The 19,369-nt window shown below is 33.1% G+C and overlaps 1 protein-coding gene across 2 annotated transcripts; it reads left to right on the top strand.

Moving 5' to 3' along the window:
* The first annotated feature begins 7,648 nt into the window (after positions 1-7,648).
* LOC139523026 (prostaglandin F2-alpha receptor-like) lies at positions 7,649-15,009 on the top strand. 2 transcript variants are annotated; one of them, XM_071316766.1, is made up of 2 exons: positions 7,649-8,714; positions 12,086-15,009. In XM_071316766.1, exons 1-2 carry the CDS (start codon positions 7,845-7,847, stop codon positions 12,500-12,502), a joined length of 1,287 nt encoding a protein of 428 aa, XP_071172867.1. In that variant the 5' UTR covers positions 7,649-7,844; the 3' UTR covers positions 12,503-15,009. The 2 variants fall into 2 exon arrangements, with proteins under 2 accessions (XP_071172867.1, XP_071172868.1); XM_071316767.1 differs by lacking the exon at positions 7,649-8,714 and adding an exon at positions 10,363-11,341.
* Positions 15,010-19,369: the final 4,360 nt, after the last annotated feature.

Here is a 19,369-nt window from a genome sequence, read left to right as displayed (position 1 = left end):
AAAATTTACATAAATTTACCAAATTAATGAAAATTGTTAAAAATTGACTATAAAGGGCAATAACTCCTTAAGGGGTCAATTGACCATTTAGGTCATGTGGACTTATTTGTAGATCTTACTTTGATGAACATTATCGCTGTTTACAGTTTTATCGCTTTCTATAATAGTATCCAAGATAATAACCAAAAACAGCAAAATTTCTTTAAAAATTACCAATTGGAGGGCAGCAACCCAACAACCGGTTGTCCAATTCATTTGAATATTTCAGGGCAGATATATATTGACTTGATTAACAATTTAACTCCTTGTCAGATTTCCTCTAAATGATTTGGGTTTCAGAGTTATAAGCCAAAAACTGCATTTTACCCCTATGTTCTATTTTTAGCCATGGCGGCCATCTTGGTTGGTTTGGCGGGTCACCGGACACATTTTTAAATTGGATACCCCAATGATGATTGTGGCCAAGTTTGGTTAAATTTGGCCCAGGAATTTCAGAGGAGAAGATTTTTGTAAAAGATTACTAAGATTTTCGAAAAATGGTTAAAAATTGACTATAAAGGGCAATAACTCCTAAAGGGATCAACTGACCATTTCAGTCACGTTGACTTATTTGTAAATCTTACTTTGCTGAACATTATTGCTGTTTACAGTTTATCTCTATCTATAATAATATTCAAGATAATAACCAACTAGAGGCTCTAAAGAGCCTGTGTCGCTCACCTTGGTCTATGTGCATATTAAACAAAGGACACAAATGGATTCATGACAAAATTGTATTTTGGTGATGGTGATGTGTTTGAAGTTCTTACTTTACTGAACATTCTTGCTTCTTACAATTATATCTATAATGAACTTTGCCCATTAGTAACAGAGAAAAATATTTGGTAAAAATTTACATAAATTTACCAAATTAATGAAAATTGTTAAAAATTGACTATAAAGGGCAATAACTCCTTAAGGGGTCAATTGACCATTTAGGTCATGTGGACTTATTTGTAGATCTTACTTTGATGAACATTATCGCTGTTTACAGTTTTATCGCTTTCTATAATAGTATCCAAGATAATAACCAAAAACAGCAAAATTTCTTTAAAAATTACCAATTGGAGGGCAGCAACCCAACAACCGGTTGTCCAATTCATTTGAATATTTCAGGGCAGATATATATTGACTTGATTAACAATTTAACTCCTTGTCAGATTTCCTCTAAATGATTTGGGTTTCAGAGTTATAAGCAAAAAACTACATGTTACCCCTGTTCTATTTTTAACCGTGGTGGCCATCTTGGTTGGATGGCCAGGTCATCGGACACATTTTTCAAACAAGGTACCTCAAAGATGATTGTGGCCAAGTTTGAATTAATTTGGCCCAGTAGTTTCAGAGGAGAAGATTTTTGTAAAAGATAACTAAGATTTACGAAAAATGGTTAAAAATTGACTATAAAGGGCAATAACTCCTAAAGGGGTCGCCTGACCATTTCGGTCATGTTGACTTATTTGTAAATCATACTTTGATGAACATTATTGCTGTTTACAGTTTATCTCTATCTATGATAATATTCAAGATAATAACCAAAAACAGCAAAATTATCTCAAAATTACCAATTCAGGGGCAGCAACCCAACAACAGGTTGACCGATTCATCTGAAAATTTCAGGGCAGATAGATTTTGACCTGATAAACATTTTTACTCCATGTCAGATTTCCTCTAAATGTTTTGGTTTTTGAGTTATAAGCCAAAAACTGCATTTTACCCCTATGTTCTATTTTTAGCCGTGGCGGCCATCTTGGTTGGTTGACCGGGTCACGCCACACATTTTTAAAACTAGATACCCCAAAGATGATTGTGGCCAAGTTTGGATTAATTTGGCCCAGTAGTTTCAGAGGAGAAGATTTTTGTAAAAGATTACTTATATTTATGAAAAATGGTTAAAAATTGACTATAAAGGGCAATTACTCCTAAAGGGGTCAACTGACCATTTCGGTCATGTTGACTTATTTGTAAATCTAACTTTGCCGAACATTATTGCTGTTTACAATTTATCTCTATCTATAATAATATTCAAGATAATAACCAAAAACAGCAAAATTTCCTCAAAATGACCAATTCAGGGGCAGCAACCCAACAACGGGTTGACCGATTCATCTGAAAATTTCAGGGCAGATAGATCTTGACCTGATAAACATATTTACCCCATGTCAGATTTCCTCTAAATGCTTTGGTTTTTGAGTTATAAGCCAAAAACTGCATTTTACCCCTATGTTCTATTTTTAGCCGTGGCGGCCATCTTGGTTGGTTGACCGGGTCACGCCACACATTTTTAAAACTAGATACCCCAATGATGATTGTGGCCAAGTTTGGTTCAATTTGGCCCAGTAGTTTCAGAGGAGAAGATTTTTGTAAAAGTTAACGACGCCGGACGACGGACGACAGACGACGGACGACGGACGACGGACGCAAAGTGATGGGAAAAGCTCACTTGGCCCTTCGGGCCAGGTGAGCTAAAAACAGCAAAATTTCCTTAAAATTACCAATTCAGGGGCAGCAACCCAACAAAGGGTTGTTCGATTCATCTGGAAATTTCAGGGCAGATAGATCTTGACCTGATAAACAATTTTACCCCTTGTCAGATTTGCTTTAAATGCTTTGGTTTTTTGAGTTATAAGCCAAAACTTCATTTTACCCCTATGTTCTATTTTTAGACATGGCGGCCATCTTGATTTGTTGGCCAGGTCACCGGACACATTTTTTAAACTAGATACCCCAAAGATGATTGTGGCCAACTTTGGATTAATTTGGTCCAGTAGTATCAGAGAAGAAGATTTTTGTAAAAGATAACTAAGATTTACAAAAAATGGTTAAAAATTGACTATAAAGGGCAATAACTCCTAAAGGGGTCAACTGACCATTTCGGTCACATTGACTTATTTGTAAATCTTACTTTGCTGAACATTATTGCTGTTACAGTTTATCTCTATCTATAATAATATTCAAGATAATAACCAAAAACAGCAATATTTCCTTAAAATTACCAATTTAGGGGCAGCAACCCAACAACGGGTTGTCCGATTCATCTGAAAAATTTCAGGGCAGATAGATCTTGACTTGATAAACAAATTTACTCCATGTCAGATTTGCTCTAAATGCTTTGGTTTCAGAGTTATAAGCCAAAATCTACATTTTACCCAAATGTTCTATTTTTAGCCATGGCGGCCATCTTGGTTCGCTGGCCAGGTCTTCCGAAACATTTTTTGAACTAGATACCCCAATGATGATAATGGCAAAGTTTTATTAAATTTGGCCAAGTAGTTTTAGAGGAGAAGATTTTTGTAAAAGTTAACAGACGACGCCGGACGACGACGACGATGACGACGACGACGGACGCCAAGTAATGAGAAAAGCTCACTTGGCCCTTCGGGCCAGGTGAGCTAAAAAAGTTAACAAGGCCACATACAGTACGAAAGTGAAGAGCATTGAGGACCCCAAAGTCCTAAAAGTTTAACGAAATACAGCTAATAAATGCACCTTTAATATCTATTGCTGAAACCCATAATAAATATTTTTTGCACTTTTGATTTTCATACCATTAATTTTGGATATTATATCCCAAACGGAGGCGGATTACTCTTATCCATTTTGTAACAATATTTCCAAAGAGACTTGAATTCAAGAATACCCTCGGGCCTGAATTCCAAACGGTAACTGGTTTGGTACTCGAATATTAAGGGAAAAAACTTTTAACTGCAAGGAGGTATGCTTTCTTTCCTATAAAAAAATCTTTGATTCCAAAATTGATGGAAAAAAATATTCTGTTCAAGGTGAAGCAGAGAACACAAAAATATTCTGACTATAGATTTCCCCCGATATCTCATAGTCTTAAATTTGGAACAAAATAATTTGATTGATAGGGTTGAAAAACTAAATAAAATTGTGTTCTGACTCCAATAAAAAAAAACGTACCCCCTTTTTGAAGTTTCGAAATCGTTGCTCTCTACATGATTCTAAGAATCCAACAAGCTACTCACGATTCATCTTGTTCTCTTCTTTTTGGGTTTGGATCTAAATAAGATTTTTCACACAATTTTCTTTTTTTGCGACAAGATTCTTGTTCTGATTCTAAGCTTAGATCACTGTCACTGTCTGAATATTCCACTAAACGTGACATACTGAAAAATGTTGCTTTACGTCGAGAAAGTATTGGAAGGGATATTTCAGGAAGGGGAAAGACTCGACTATATATTTATCTGTACGATGTGTGGACCACATGCGATGATCTGGATAGGATTTACAGGATAGATCATAATGAACAAAACATATACAAGTAGAAAAAGACAAAAGAAAATAATGAGGGGCTAACTATAAAGAATCAAGACTATTTTTCAGAGCATTGAATTTAGCCCTTTGTATTTGTGTAATAAAATCACAAACGAAGGATTTGTTTCAATAAATTTAGAATATTCAACTTATTTGGTTGTATTCATGGCTTTTCCTAAAATATAAAGTTTACTTTGAGAATTTGATGGAGTATTGAGTTAACTGTTATGAACCTGTTATATATATATAATATATATAGATTTATAACGCGCTTAACATTTAACTTGTTAAATGGGTAATTTGTTAGTATACTATAACATTATATGAGAAGGAACAATACATCACTGCACTCATAACATTGTGCGCACGTAGAATTGATTAATATAAAAATAAGGAGATTGCCAATGCTCAAATGAAGAAAATCGTGAGCAATTACAGGCAACCACACGGCCATGAGAAAAAGAAACCATCCATATAGTGGGATATAAGAGGCCCCGAAATTGAATATATGATATAGTTCAGTTGTGAAATATAACGACATAATTTATAACACAACAATTTACGAAAAAAATTATAAATGATATGAACAAACGGCAACAACTCAATTATAGTTTCTTGACTTGGGACAGGCGTATATAAATATAGTGTGGCGGGATTAAACAAGTTTTAAGGCGCAAACCCTTTCCCTAACATTGGATAGTGCTGTAGTACATGTAACAGTACAATATAAGAACACACTATTGAAAAAAGGGTTTAGCTCAACAGATCGATACAAAGCAGACAAAAACTCATAACAAAACACAGACGAATGTGGCAGGGTATTTATACATCCCTCACTACAGAAAAAAATAAAAAGTACAGATCAGAGAGTACTCGCAGTTTCTAACAGCTAGTTCAACAACTACTAAGTCACTTGATCTATTTGATGGTATGGGCCGGGAAATCTGGATTCGGAATATAATATTTTGTTGTCATCTGCTTGAACAGAATTTTCTCCTCATTGGCAATGATACCACATCTTCTTACTTTTATAAATAACAAATCATATTTCTAAGACTAAAATATCAATCAGTACACATACAACATCCGATGGATTTTGTATGAAGACGTCATTAACAGTCATATGATGTTTGATGCTGTTTGTATCACAATAAGCAGATGTGATATGATCGCCAGAGACCAAATGACACTGAAAGTTAGCACATATATGTCACTTTACGGTCTTCTACAGGTTTAATGCCATTATGGCCTATTTGTATCGCTGATTAACATTACGAGCATAGCTATCGCTGTTTATTGGATGGGCTTTCATGGTATATATATATAACAGCATTCGTTGCTTCTTTTTTACATAAACGATTCGTGGAATTTTCGAACTACAATTACCTAGTAAGAAATACCCTTCTCATTACGATATTTCTGTCATACATTAGTCGAGTGTTTCAGGAAAAAACTCCTTTTAAAGTTGCGTCAACATCTTAAGGAAGGAAACTTCTTATTGTTCTTATAAGATTAAAACAATTGAATCTTTTCTGCACGCACTTTATCATGCACTTATTACATTTATTGTTCAAATTCATTGTTTTGAAATAAAGAAAAGATATCAAAATTATTATTATTATTATTTACAGTGCTTATATGGCGCTTATCTAAATAAACATTCACTCTAAGCGCTTTACAATGCATAAAAAAAACAATGATATAAGTACATATAATAATTATATAAAAAAAAAAAATAACAACAACTTTGTGTTAATGTTTCAATAGAATCAAAATAGAAACTGTAAAGAAACACAGCTAAATATATGAAAATTAAAAATATAGATATTAGAAAATATACACTCAGTCTAATAGACAGTAAAATATATTGCAATCAAACCGGAGTAAACCATGAAAAAACGTCGATGACGTTAAGGTCACATAACAAAATTATATCTATGAGCTGATAAACATAACAATGTCAGCCAATCAGAAGACGCGTTACATCCAAAATTAAATTATTTGTATATAGACACTATCTCTCGACAACTATGTTTGTTTTTACTATCTTTAGAATTTTAAATGTTTTTACTTTTTAAAGAGCAGACAAAAGACTATTAAAGTTATTTAAATACATCATTGAGACGGCAATAAAACAGTACCTTATGAAAGAATCCCCTTAATCAGTGAAGCATGATCAGAGTAGTAAGCTTGCTGGTATGAAATTTAGCCGTTCTACTGAATCGGCCGCTATGCTCACTGCTATGAAAGGAACAGACTTCGTACAGCGATGCCATAAGAAGTTCAGCCGTGACGACATGATCGAGCCTCATCTCGGGGTTTTTGATCATGTGATTACTTGGCCGTTTTTAAAGTGATTATTTAATTTTGATTACCAGACCGTTTATATGATTATCTTGTTTAACAAATAATTAATGATTATGTGATTATATTGGCATAGGGGCCAAATGATCCAGTTTAAATTTTCATATGATGTCATTGATAAAAACAAATGAATTAAAAATTGTCTTGTTTCAACTTTCAATTAGATGTTACCCCCTAAAAGAAATAAAAATACCAGACGTAATGACTTCAATTTTTATCAATATTGCTATAAAAATGAAACAAAAGATTATATAACAATCTCTATGAGTGTGGTAAAGGGGGTATATAATTGACTGGAAAAACGTGAAATAATTTCTATCATGAACGTTGCTCGACGGAAAATAAATACTTTGATATAACCCCTTTTTTGACTGATTCACTGTCTTCTTGTATATATCCCATGGTCACGTTGAAGTGCGATGGTTACATTTAAGTGCGATGGTCACGCTGAAGTGCGATGGTCATGCTGAAGTGCGATGGTCTGCGCCGAAGTGCGATGGTCTTTTTGACGCATGACTGTTAATTAAGTTAAAATCTACAGACGTGCAATTATCTTTAAAAGTAGATTATAATTAGTTAGTATCTAGAATAACATTCATTATTCACTGTATATGGCTGTCCAAAACTACAGCTGCATACTAAATGAGAGAGATTTCTCTTTGATTTTCTACATGTGGAAATAAATCTGCATCAGCAAAAAGAACAACTGCAACTATAACTTGATTTAAACTAACTAAAGACAGTAGCAAAATAAATTAAAGTCTGCTTAATAAAATACAGAACAATTCTAGTCTTAGTAAATACATACTATCGAAATCTAAGGAAGCAATGCAATATTTTCTAATTGTCATAAATTGGTTTGTTATAGCCCATGTTGCTTTTGTAATGGGAGGGTCCGACTCTTAAACTACTCGACTAGTCTTTGCTTTTTAGATGATGAAATAAAATTTACAACCTGCTAATTGTTTGACAAGCTCGTTCAACCTTTAAACTAAAAATAGGTAAACACCACAAAAAATGTTTAACAAGTTCGTTTCCGAAAATCGTACAATTAATTTCCTGTTATAAGTATTCTATGCAATCATTTACAAATAGAAAAGAATAATTTTGTCTATAAATATATATCTGGAAAATCCCTCTTAAAGATATGAGACATAACGTTTGAAATGGATACCACAAATACATCTGTTGAAACTGAAATGAATACCACCATTGTGTCCAATGCCATCACTATACTGGGTCGTTCAACTTTGCAGACACTTCTAAACGCGACAGATAATGCTATAGTGCTGCCACCAACGAAATGCGTCGGATTGAGTCAGCGTGTTCCCATTGTGTCCGTAGTATCCTTTGTGCTTGGAGTAATTGGGAATATTCTTGCAATTTGCGTCATATTTCGATCTCGAAAACGCCGCAGGCTAGGTGTGTTTCATAGACTTGTAGTGACATTAGCCTTTACTGACTTGTTTGGAATTATAACAACATCCCCTGTAGTTTTTGCCGCCTTTTCTGGAAAAGTTTGTTTGAAAACGAGTGAATCATTATGCAACTACATGGCCTTCATGATGATATTTGCCGGACTAGCAACAGTTCTTATAGTTGGTGCCATGGCTTTGGACAGATATTTTGCGGTACTTCATCCATTCAAATATAATTCTGTTAAAAAAGACTTTATTGTTAATTTGGTTATATCTGGAATATGGCTTTTTTCTGTACTTATGTCTGTACTGCCTATAATGGGTCTAGGTGAAAACGTTGTACACTATCCCAAGTCGTGGTGCTTTTATAATTTCTTTGGTGACAGAGTAGAAGACAAAATATATGGATATCTTTATTCCATACTAGGACTTGGTATAATTTGTTTGACGGCTATAATGAATTTGCTGGTGATTGTAGGTCTTATTTCTGGAAGAAGAAGTGTATCAAGACGTGGAAGTATATCGAACAAAAAATCACGATCCAGAAAAGACATTTCTATGTCCGTGTTTTTAGTTGCAATAGTTCTAGTGTTTGCCGTCTGCTGGGCGCCATTTATGGTAGGTTAAAAATCAAAAAATTATATTCCAAGCTTTATATTAAGGAAGATTGAAGTCAACAGTATTGACAATCTAGTTGAGTTGTTACTGAAAAAAATAACTCTGATGAAAAATAATCTTTCCTGTAACTGTTGCGTTGAAAGCCCATTCCAATTATAAAATTCACCGAAAAATTCATAGATCACAATCTCGCACCTACCGGCCTAATTTCCACTATGCCTAAGGTTCGGTCTTGAATCAAACAAAATTTTTACATTATTTTCCTGGTGTTTAATGTTATTGTGTTTCGGGGAAAGTACATATATTTCATTTCTTAGAATAATGTAAAGCTTTGACGAAGTGTACAATCTTGAAATAATAGTATGACATACCTCTATTAGACAAACCTCCGACAGAAACCAAATGACATATAAGCTATCAATTAAAGGTCACAATACGGCCTTCAAAAAAGAGCAAAACCAATACCACAGAGTCAGCTTTCAAATCATGCTACGAAATGACAAATATAAAATAATTCAAACGGAAAAACAAACGACCTGATGTATAATTTTATAACGACATTCTTATGCACCTGTAAGTATAACTAGCAAGTGTGTTTATTTAAAATGTATTCATCATTATTTCTCTATTCAACAAAATGAACTTACTTCCGTATGTACTTACTTAACTATATATATTGTTATATTCTTATTGCAAAGGTGTGGACACTTATATTATCTGATGGGTGACTTTTCTATAATGACTTTCGGTAATTGATTGTACGGGGCCAGCAGTTTCAAATGCCACTGACAAAACTGATGTGGTTCTGCAAATAATTTGCATATTCGATTTTGTAATGTCTGTTTCAAAAACCATACAAATTTAAAAGGTTTATACATATAAAATAAAATTTGATCGAATTCTGCAGGAAAATAATGTCAAAACTTAAGAACATCAGTGACAATTCTGATAATGATACTGAAAAAGTAAAGAATACATTCAACGTCTGTTTTACATTTTTAGTTTCATCCAATTTACTCAGTACATATGGGCTTTGCATTTGGCACGGTATGTGAGTACTTCATGCATAGACTCCTTAAGCCAACAACGTAAATGGCTAATAAAGAAAACGATTTAGTAAAGTCGTCCACAGTCCTTTGTGACATGCGCCAATTGTTAGACAAAAGTACTAGATTTCACTACATTCCTTCATGGTCTACGAATAAACTTCCATTCTGTATTTTGGGGCATTTCTTTTTTGAAATTGCCCATTACAGTTTTTAAAAGGTAGCTTCTTAAATAGTTATAAAAGTTGCATAAATAGTAAATTCCATGTGAATTTATATGTGATAAAGTAGATCACATTAATCGAAGTAAAGCATTAATCCGTCTTAGTGAGTATATTGTAGTTAGTTATGACCAACATGCTCATTGTGCATTTAGGAAAAAAAGCAACGATTATTTTATTATAATTACCGATGTAGCTTGTTTCCTTGGTAATGTATATTATTTCAAAATAAGCAAATCGTTTTGCAAATGAATTTCATGTTTACTAAAATGTGTTTTGGATTTTGTTATTCAAGTTAAATTTGTCTTGCAATAAGAAATATATTCTGCGATTATACGTCATGTTAACAAGTTAATACTAAGGAAATAAATCAGTTCAGTTACAATACAAGATATCTTGAACAAGTGAGTTGCAGTTTCCTTTCGATAAGATGCTTCCGCAAGGATTAATATAACAAAGGTTTGACGAAAACAATTCTTTAACAATATAAGTAAAAAAAACAGTTAACCGCAATTACATTTGTTAAAAGAACATGGGTGAAACAGTAACCCCGTTTACCTTGGATCCTTCCGATGTTACGCATTTTTTTAACACAACCGAAAATGGTACAACATCGAGGCTCGGTAAAGGCGTCGGATGGATCCCGCGGATTCCACCCATGTCCGTAGTATCATTTACACTTGGCGTAATTGGCAACATCCTTGCTGTTTGTGTTTTATTTCGAACTAAAAAACGACACAGATGGGGAGTGTTTTACAGATTTGTCATAGCCTTAGCTTTTACGGATCTATTTGGTCTTATCACAACAACCCCTGTGGTTTTTGCCGTCTTTTCTGGAAAACTTAGATTATGGGAGAGTGTACCGTTATGCCATTACATGGCGTTCATGATGATATTTGCCGGACTAGCAACAGTTCTTTTGGTTGGTGCCATGGCTTTGGACCGATATTTTGCCATTATTCATCCATTCAAATATAATACTATTGATAGATATACTATAGTTAATTGTTCTATATTTGGAATATGGAGTTTTTCCGTTCTTATAGCTGTATTGCCTGTGTTTGGCCTTGGAGAAAACGTCGTACACTTTCCAACTTCATGGTGCTTTTTTAATTTCTTTGGTCACGAAGTTGAAGACCAAATATATGGATATTTTTATTCAGTACTAGGACTTTTTACCATTTTTGTGACGGCTATACTGAATTGCCGTGTAATTATAGGAATTATCTCCGGGAGAAGAAGTGCTGCTAGACGCGGAAGTATAACGAGCAAAAAATCAAGATCTAGAAAAGACATTTTTATAACTTTTTTCTTAGTAGCGATATTTCTTGTATTTACCATTTGCTGGGCACCGTTTATGGTAAGGGTTTAATCACATTTATCTATAAGTTTTATTTTCAATACCGATACAAAATATGTCGTTATATATATTGTGACACATTTCTGAAAAATGACCGCAACATGTAAGGATGAAATCTGATTTTCAGAAATCATATACATTCATGCAACTATCTTTACATACATTTCACCTTCATCTGGATCATCTCAAGGTTGAAAGGAATGAAAGGCGACATTTAATAAAAAAATAAAAATTAAAAGCTACATAATAGAATAAGTGAAACCGTTTCAAAATGAGGTATTGAATCCAAAGATTGGTTGATGTAACTAAAACATATGGTTTGTGCATAGTTAATTCAATTAAACAATATAAAAACGAAATTTCATGTTAAACTTGAAATTTACTCTCGATTTCCCCCTTCGAAATGGTGTTATTGCCACTATAAAATGTCACTAATGTTTGCATTTTTTTAAAATTTAAATTGATTTCACAGTGAGAAGATTTCAGAGGCGTAATAAAAATAAAAGGTTGAATATATTTTGTCTTACTTTTTAAGCGAAAAAAACATATTCATTATCAAGTAAAATATTTGTGAAATATTATATGAAATCTACAACTTTTGACTAGATTCATTATATATATATATATATAATTTCGTCGAATGCATTACATTTAAAATTTATGTATTCCTCGGATTGTGGAGGCGAAATTTACTCTTATATTTTGCATAGTACTGAACAAGATATTACAATATTTAAATTTCAGATAAGACTAATCATCAACCAAAGCCGTACTGTTAAACGTAACAATAAAGCAGACTTGAATGCCTTAATCCTTGCAAGCTGGAACCAAGTCCTTGACCCCTGGGTTTATCTTTTATTCAGACATGAGATGCTCAAACGATTTGTCCATTTGGTCGAAAAATCCCGAGGAGGATCGGCCTTGAGACGTCTAGTAAGCTTAACGGGAAGCTTTAGGAGCACATCATCTGGTTCCGAAATGACACAGAACACAGAATCAAGACAAGTGCAAATTGATTCGTGTGTGGGTGAAGAAATGAGTTCAAAAAATGGAAGAAAAACCGAGACTACTGATGTCAGCGATGAAAGAAAACCCATGACTACTGATGTCAGCGATGACAGAATGATACAAGACAAAGTTTCAATATCCGACGAAGTGTAAAACTGTTCTTGTTTTAAGTCACCTTACTTCAGCTAAGTAAATTATCGAAATGCAAAATGCATGCTTATGGTAATTGTATTTCTAACAGCCAGCAAAGACATGTTAAACGCGTACACTCTTTTTTTGTTTTTACTTAATTTCTTTAAAGTGATATGATATTATGTAATTTTTTATTGAGAATTAAAGAAATTATTTGGGTATACAGAAAAATCACAATTTTATCTAGTAAAGAGTTTTTAATTACAGAAACAGTTAGATTTCTATATTTATAGTCTGGTTATACAGGGGCGGATCCAGCCATTTTTAAAGGGAGGGGTTCCAAATATATATATATGTGCCCACTAAAATGTATTGATGGTCCCAACAAAGGGAGTTATAAACCCGAAACACACTCCTAGATCCGCATCTCTTGCGTAACATTCTTTTTTTTTTTTTATTATTGTTGCCCAGAAATTACGACTTACATGCACGTTCAGACTGTTTACCAACTGAAACAATGGTACTTTTTAAAATCACATTTTACATGTTAAGGAGGCAGAACATACATTAAAATTGTCAAGTAGGTAGTATTGAGGTTAAGTGCATTAAGAGAACAATGTATGGAAATAAAGTTTAAATCTATATTAGGAAAGAAAAGACATTGTTTTATTTTATTATTGTTTGCAAACATATTTTTGTTATTTCTTCTTCATTTCTATTTTGTTTGTTAGTAATGAGCCTTTTTTGTTTAACAAGTAGTTAGATTGTTTATGTTCGACATAATAATATGACGTCATCTTTGTTAAAAGTTTTTTTTTATTATACAATTCTAAGTTTATGTGCTTTTTCCAGATGTTCATTGTATATCACTAACATATCGAAAAATGTTTAATTTCTTCACATTCCTGATCACATTTTCGTCTTTGAAATGAATAGATATGAACTCTACGTCTATATTGTAAAATGAATAGATATGAACTCTACGTTTATATTGTAAAATGAATAGATATGAACTCTACGTCTATATTGTAAAAAGTGTTGTTATGTCCATGATTCAGATTCATTGTATTTCTCTGATAAAAGGCACTTTCGAAAAATTTTGATCAATGTTTCGTATTTAAAATGTGGTACAAAATAATCTAAAACACTTTCATGTTGCATGTGTTTGTTTATTTGTAGGTATAATTTGTTCTCTTCGCATATGGATTGCTTTTAACTCAAACACGTGTTTGTGGAGACAAAAATAATTTGTTTATTCCTTATTTAATATAGGGATTGTTTTTACTGTTTCAAGATTTTTGGGGGGCTTTTTCCATGTTAATTTATCTTGTATACATTCGATACGCATTGACACTTTTGAAAAAGGGAAACAAAAGATACCCTTATGATATTCGACCTTACAAATTGAAAACAAGCTAAGAAAGTCAGGACTAAAAAACAAAAAAGGATGAAGAGACGAACAACGATATACAGAAAGCTTAACATTCAGGAACTAAAGACTTGGGTTGCTTTTAGGTGCTCCAGGCTCCAGACGAAAAAAGCATATTGAGGTTAATGGAACTATGATAAAGATTATTATATACCTTTGATACCCAGCCGACGCACCTTTTATAGTTTTTTTCGTTTTTCGTATTCACTACCTAATCGATTAACAAATTGTAAAGAAACTAAGGTTTCAATTCCCTCAATCAAAGTTGGTCTCAGATGAATGTTGGATATATATTACGTCTTTCTGAGTTATATAACTGTTTAACTATTCATCCTTTACTTCAAATATTTGGCTTTGAGAGTTCCTGTTAAAGGTTAGTCCAGAAAAACGCCCAGGATGCATGACGTTATTTGATTTGAACATGGATAAACTACTGCCGCCTAAGTTTATTATATACCCAAAGTAAACGTGTTTACACGACATGACGCCATACATAAACAAAAAAGTAAAATCACAAAAATACTGAACTCGGAGGAAAATTCAAAACAGAAAGTCCCTAGTCAAACGGAAAAATATAGAACTAATAGTTATCAAAGGTACCAGGATTAGAATTTAATACGCCAGAAGCGCGTTTCGTCTACATAAGACTCATCAGTGACGCTCAGATCAAAACAGTTATAAAGCCAAACAAGTACAAAGTTGAAGGGCTTTAAGGACCCAAAATTCCAAAAAGTTGTGTCAAATACGGCTAAGGTAATCTATTCTAATACTAAAACACATTAAACGAATGAATAAAAACTGCCATATTCCTGACTTGGTACAAGCATTTTCTTATGTAGAAAATTACGGATCGAATCTGGTTTAAAAGCTGGGCCATATGAAGGGCCAAATAAAACCTTTGAAACCGCGACTTGAATCAATTACATGACGCCATAAAAATTGATGAAGTCTGCAAGCAGGCTGATATCGATAGCATCAAAGAAGTCTGATATAACATGAGATTGCTATTGATTTCATTAAACCTAGAATTTACTATTTATTTCTAGGTGTATAATATAATACTGCCATTTCATTGTTTAGAATAAGAAATGAAATAAAATTAGCAAAAAATATCATTACGCTTTGTGAGAGTTGTTCGGTTTTGAGAATGACGCCAAGTGCATGAGGGTGGTAATGAGTGTACTTTCATTACGAATAATGGTAAAAAAATGTCTTGCCAAATGCCGTTTACGGTTAACACATTACCGAATTATGAAAATATTAACTGATGTAAATATGTGATTACCCTTTCTCTTTTGTAATGCTTATATTATATATATATTTTTGTATGCTTATTTTCTGTGCATTAAAGTAAAAAAAAATACTCTGATATTTTGTCAATGTTTTGCCGTGCCTTAGACTAATCAAACCACCGTTCTTTCTCTACATATAACTAGTGGGAAGGGAATTTAGTTGGAGGATAGCCTTTTTATTGAAATGTATACTGCAGTCGTTCTAAAACACAGTCTTGAAGCTTTGTAATATACACTTTGTTAGTCTTGTATTATTTTAATTTTAGTTTCTTGTGTACAATTTGGAAATTAGTATGGCGTTCATTATCACTGGACTAGTATATATTTGTTTAGGGGCCAGCTGAAAGACGCCTCCGGGTGCGGGAATTTCTCGCTACATTGAAGACCTGTTGGTGACCCTCTGCTGTTGTTTTTTATTTGGTCGGGTTGTTGTCTCTTTGACACATTCCCCATTTCCATTCTCAATTTTATTAGTCACTGTCCTAATATGCTTTAAGCCACTACTACCACATTAAAACAAATCGTTCATAAAGATTTACACTTACTTCTTTAAATTCATACTACAATCATAGAACAAAAAATATTGTTCTTGTATTTATTTGTTAATAAAATTGTATAAATAAAGGCAACAGTTGTATACCGCGGTTCGAAAGTCATAAATCGATAGAGAGAAAACAAACCAGGTTACAAACTTAAACTGAAGGAAACATATAAACTATCAGAGAAAAACAACGAACCTGAAGTTCAACAAAAAAAAAATTACAATGCAACACACACAGAAGAGAACTATAAGATAACAACTGCTATCTTCCTGACTTGGTTCAGAACATTTTAAGAAAAAGTTGGGAGTTTAACCTGGTATTGTGGTTAGCCAAACCTCGCGCTTTTATAGCAATGTTAAATATAACACTAAAATTACAACATTACATGACAGGACTACAGTACAAATAAATGCAACAAAATTCAGGACGGAGAAATACATAAATAAACAATATAATAGTACATTTCGAAATGCTAAGACGCGCGTTTCGTCTACATAAGACTCATCAGTGACGCTCAGATCAATATACTAGTAGTTAGTCAAGCAAGTACGAAGTTGAAGAGTATTGGTGATCCAAAATTCCAAAACGTTGTGCTTAAATAAACTTTCGTTCATTCCTCGTTGTTTAATTTCATTAAGAAGTCGGCTTACTGATTTCAACCACACACATTTTGAAGCGTTATAATACATTTCCAGAGTAAAAGGTTCATTTCATGAAGAATCTTCGACAGCAGTTTTAAAAAATATTTATGAAAAACAAAAGTTTACACATATTTTCCAAATAAACTGATGTAACTTCCAATATTTTTTATAGACAATACTCTTTTTTCTTATTTTCTGCCTCTGTCTTATAAAGCTTTGGTTACCTTAAGACCCGTTGGTCTCTATATTTCTTTTTTGAAGGTTTGATTTTTTTTATGGTAATATTTAATTGACGAAAGACTCAAATGGACATTTTTTCATAGAAACTAATGTGTGATTACGTTTGAAAAGCTAGAAACCACGAATAAATGTTTAAATGTGTAACCTTGAGAATATCTTTTTACGTTTCGAAAACACATTTCATTTACAGATGGTACATAAAAACAACTCACCAAAGATGCCTTGCTTTTTTATAGCCAGTCTCGCGTTTCTCCTACAAAAGTTTCTAAGAGACGTTCGAATCAAAAGTTCAAAATTGTACGACTAGCATTGAAGACTAAAAAATTCCGAAATGGTTTGCCTTCAAAGCTATGATTATCCTTCTTTGATTCAGAAAATCTTGAGCATTTAGTAAACATTGCATAAAAGTCTAGAAAGTAAAAAACAACTGTCACATTTCCGACTTAGTGCATGCAATCCAAGTTTAACATACCATATTTACCACAAAATGCAGGCAAAGTCATGAATATGAGAGTTGTTCACCATTTGTTTAGTTGGCAGAGAAAGTCTTCCGTTTGATGTAAGGTTTTTAGGATCCCACACCTTTTCAATTTACCCTGGAGTTCGGTATTTATTGTTTTATATATCTGATGATCCTCAGTCTTATCGATACTGTTTTTTGCTTTGTAATAGGACATGCTTAATCCTCTTGCTGCCAGTTCGTTTTCAAGGTCGCATTTCATATGCCAGAAAAATTGACAACTAGACGTCTTGTCTAAAATGTGTGGATTGTAGTCAGTATTTGGATGAAACTTGTACGTCCATATATGACGTCACACCATGCGGACCGTTACATTTTGGACCCATTGAGAAAAAAAATGACACTGTTCAATCTTTGATCTTTTATTTGAAAAAGATACAGCAATGAAGAAAAGCTTGCATAAATCATTTTTGTATGTAGGGGTCTATCTTTTTTCATATCATTCTTTGAAATCGAAAAATAGGGTTAAAACCCAAAAATCTAGTTTAATCTCGTTACATGCTCAGTTGTATTCAATGTGGAAAACGTAAACAATTATAGGTCAAAGTTATGACGTTGTGGAGCAGGATCTGCTTACCCTTCCGGAGCACCTGAGATCACCCCTAGTTTTTGGTGGGGTTCGTGTTGTTTATTCTTTACCTTTCTATGTTGTGTTATGTGTACTATTGTTTGTCTGTTTGTCCTTTTTTCATTTTGAGCCATGGCGTTGTCAGGTTATTGTCGATTTATGAGTTTGACTGTCCCTCTGGTATCTTTCGTCCCTCTTTTTTAATACGAAGCCTTGGACCACACCGAACAATAAGCTCTAAAGGGCCCCAAACAGACTAGTGTAAAACAATTTAAACAGGAAAACAAACGGTCTAATATGTGTCAAAACTGAGAAAACCTCATGAACTTATCAACAAACAACAACAGGGTCATTCACAGTAAATATGACAACTATTATACGACGGGACATAATATGCCAATGTTCGAAGAAATTGTTCAGCTAAATGCACAAAATTCTGCTTCGGGTTTTTTCCCGTTATTCTTAGGACATTTTTAAAGTGAATGATCTCATCAAGCTGATCAAACACCAAACGTCCTTAACCTGATCAGTCAACCTAAAAAGTTTTCAACAATAGATAACAGTTTGATAACATTTAATACTAATAGTTCAGGTTATTTCAAAAATGAGTATTAGACGTATTTATTTGTTTTCATCCCATTAATCATCAATCCAGTCAAAATGTGTTAAATGTGCTAAATCTCAGTTTCTGTACTATTATTTCGGCAAGGAAAAGACAGAGAAAACGCCAAAAGATATATAATTTGAAACAATCATATATATATAAAAATAACACAGCTGCAATCCTAATTTTTTAATTGATTTGTTGTTGTCTTTAAAAACTACGTCATGATTATTACTTTTATAATAGCCAACACCCTTTAAGATATGTACGACTTTTAAACCGTATCACGTGATTAATTATTGCTCTACAAGATGTGTACGACTCTTAAACCGTATCACCTGATGAATTATTTCATTTATTAATTAAAAGCTTGAATCAGATCTATCAATCTATTAGATGTTATAGAAATCTCCTGCTTTGACCACATATTTGAATCGATTGAAGTGTCACGTTACAAGAATCAGAAGTTTTTGGGTATATACTAAGAAGATCATGATATATGCAATACTGCAGTTTGGTAAACCCACAACCACGATTCGGAGAAAAGTAAATTTAATATACCAAACATTTGGAAAGGTTTAAAACTTAATAACCTGCAACTGTAACATAATGCTGATGGATTCGAGTCGTATGATTTAAGAGTAATTTTACAAGAGACATTTCGAATAAGACCATGTATGTCCAACTTAATCAGTATACAACTGATCACTGATAAAACTAGTAATTGAGTCAATAAACTAAATGCATAATTGATACTCTTTCCAACCATCATCAAACGCCAGATAATAAATAGTTCTGCCATTCAAATTGCTTAGTGTTTTTGTATACAAACTACTAGTTATCAATTCTCAACTTAAATGGGACAATAATTGGTTTTTAAAAAAACCCATCTGAGATTGATGCAACAAGCATGGAAGGAGATGCATATTCTACCGACACAGATAAATATGCTGCATATTTAGACCTCTTTCTCGAAATGACTACTGATGGTAGGTTGAATACCAACATTTATGACAACGCCGTGATTTTAATTTTCCTATAGTCCACTTTCC

Source organism: Mytilus edulis, chromosome 5 (assembly GCF_963676685.1).
Source record: "Mytilus edulis chromosome 5, xbMytEdul2.2, whole genome shotgun sequence".
NCBI classification, from domain to species: Eukaryota; Metazoa; Mollusca; class Bivalvia; order Mytilida; family Mytilidae; genus Mytilus; species Mytilus edulis.
The sequence above is the reverse complement of the archived record's forward strand: the minus strand, read 5'-3'. Positions and strand labels throughout refer to the sequence as shown.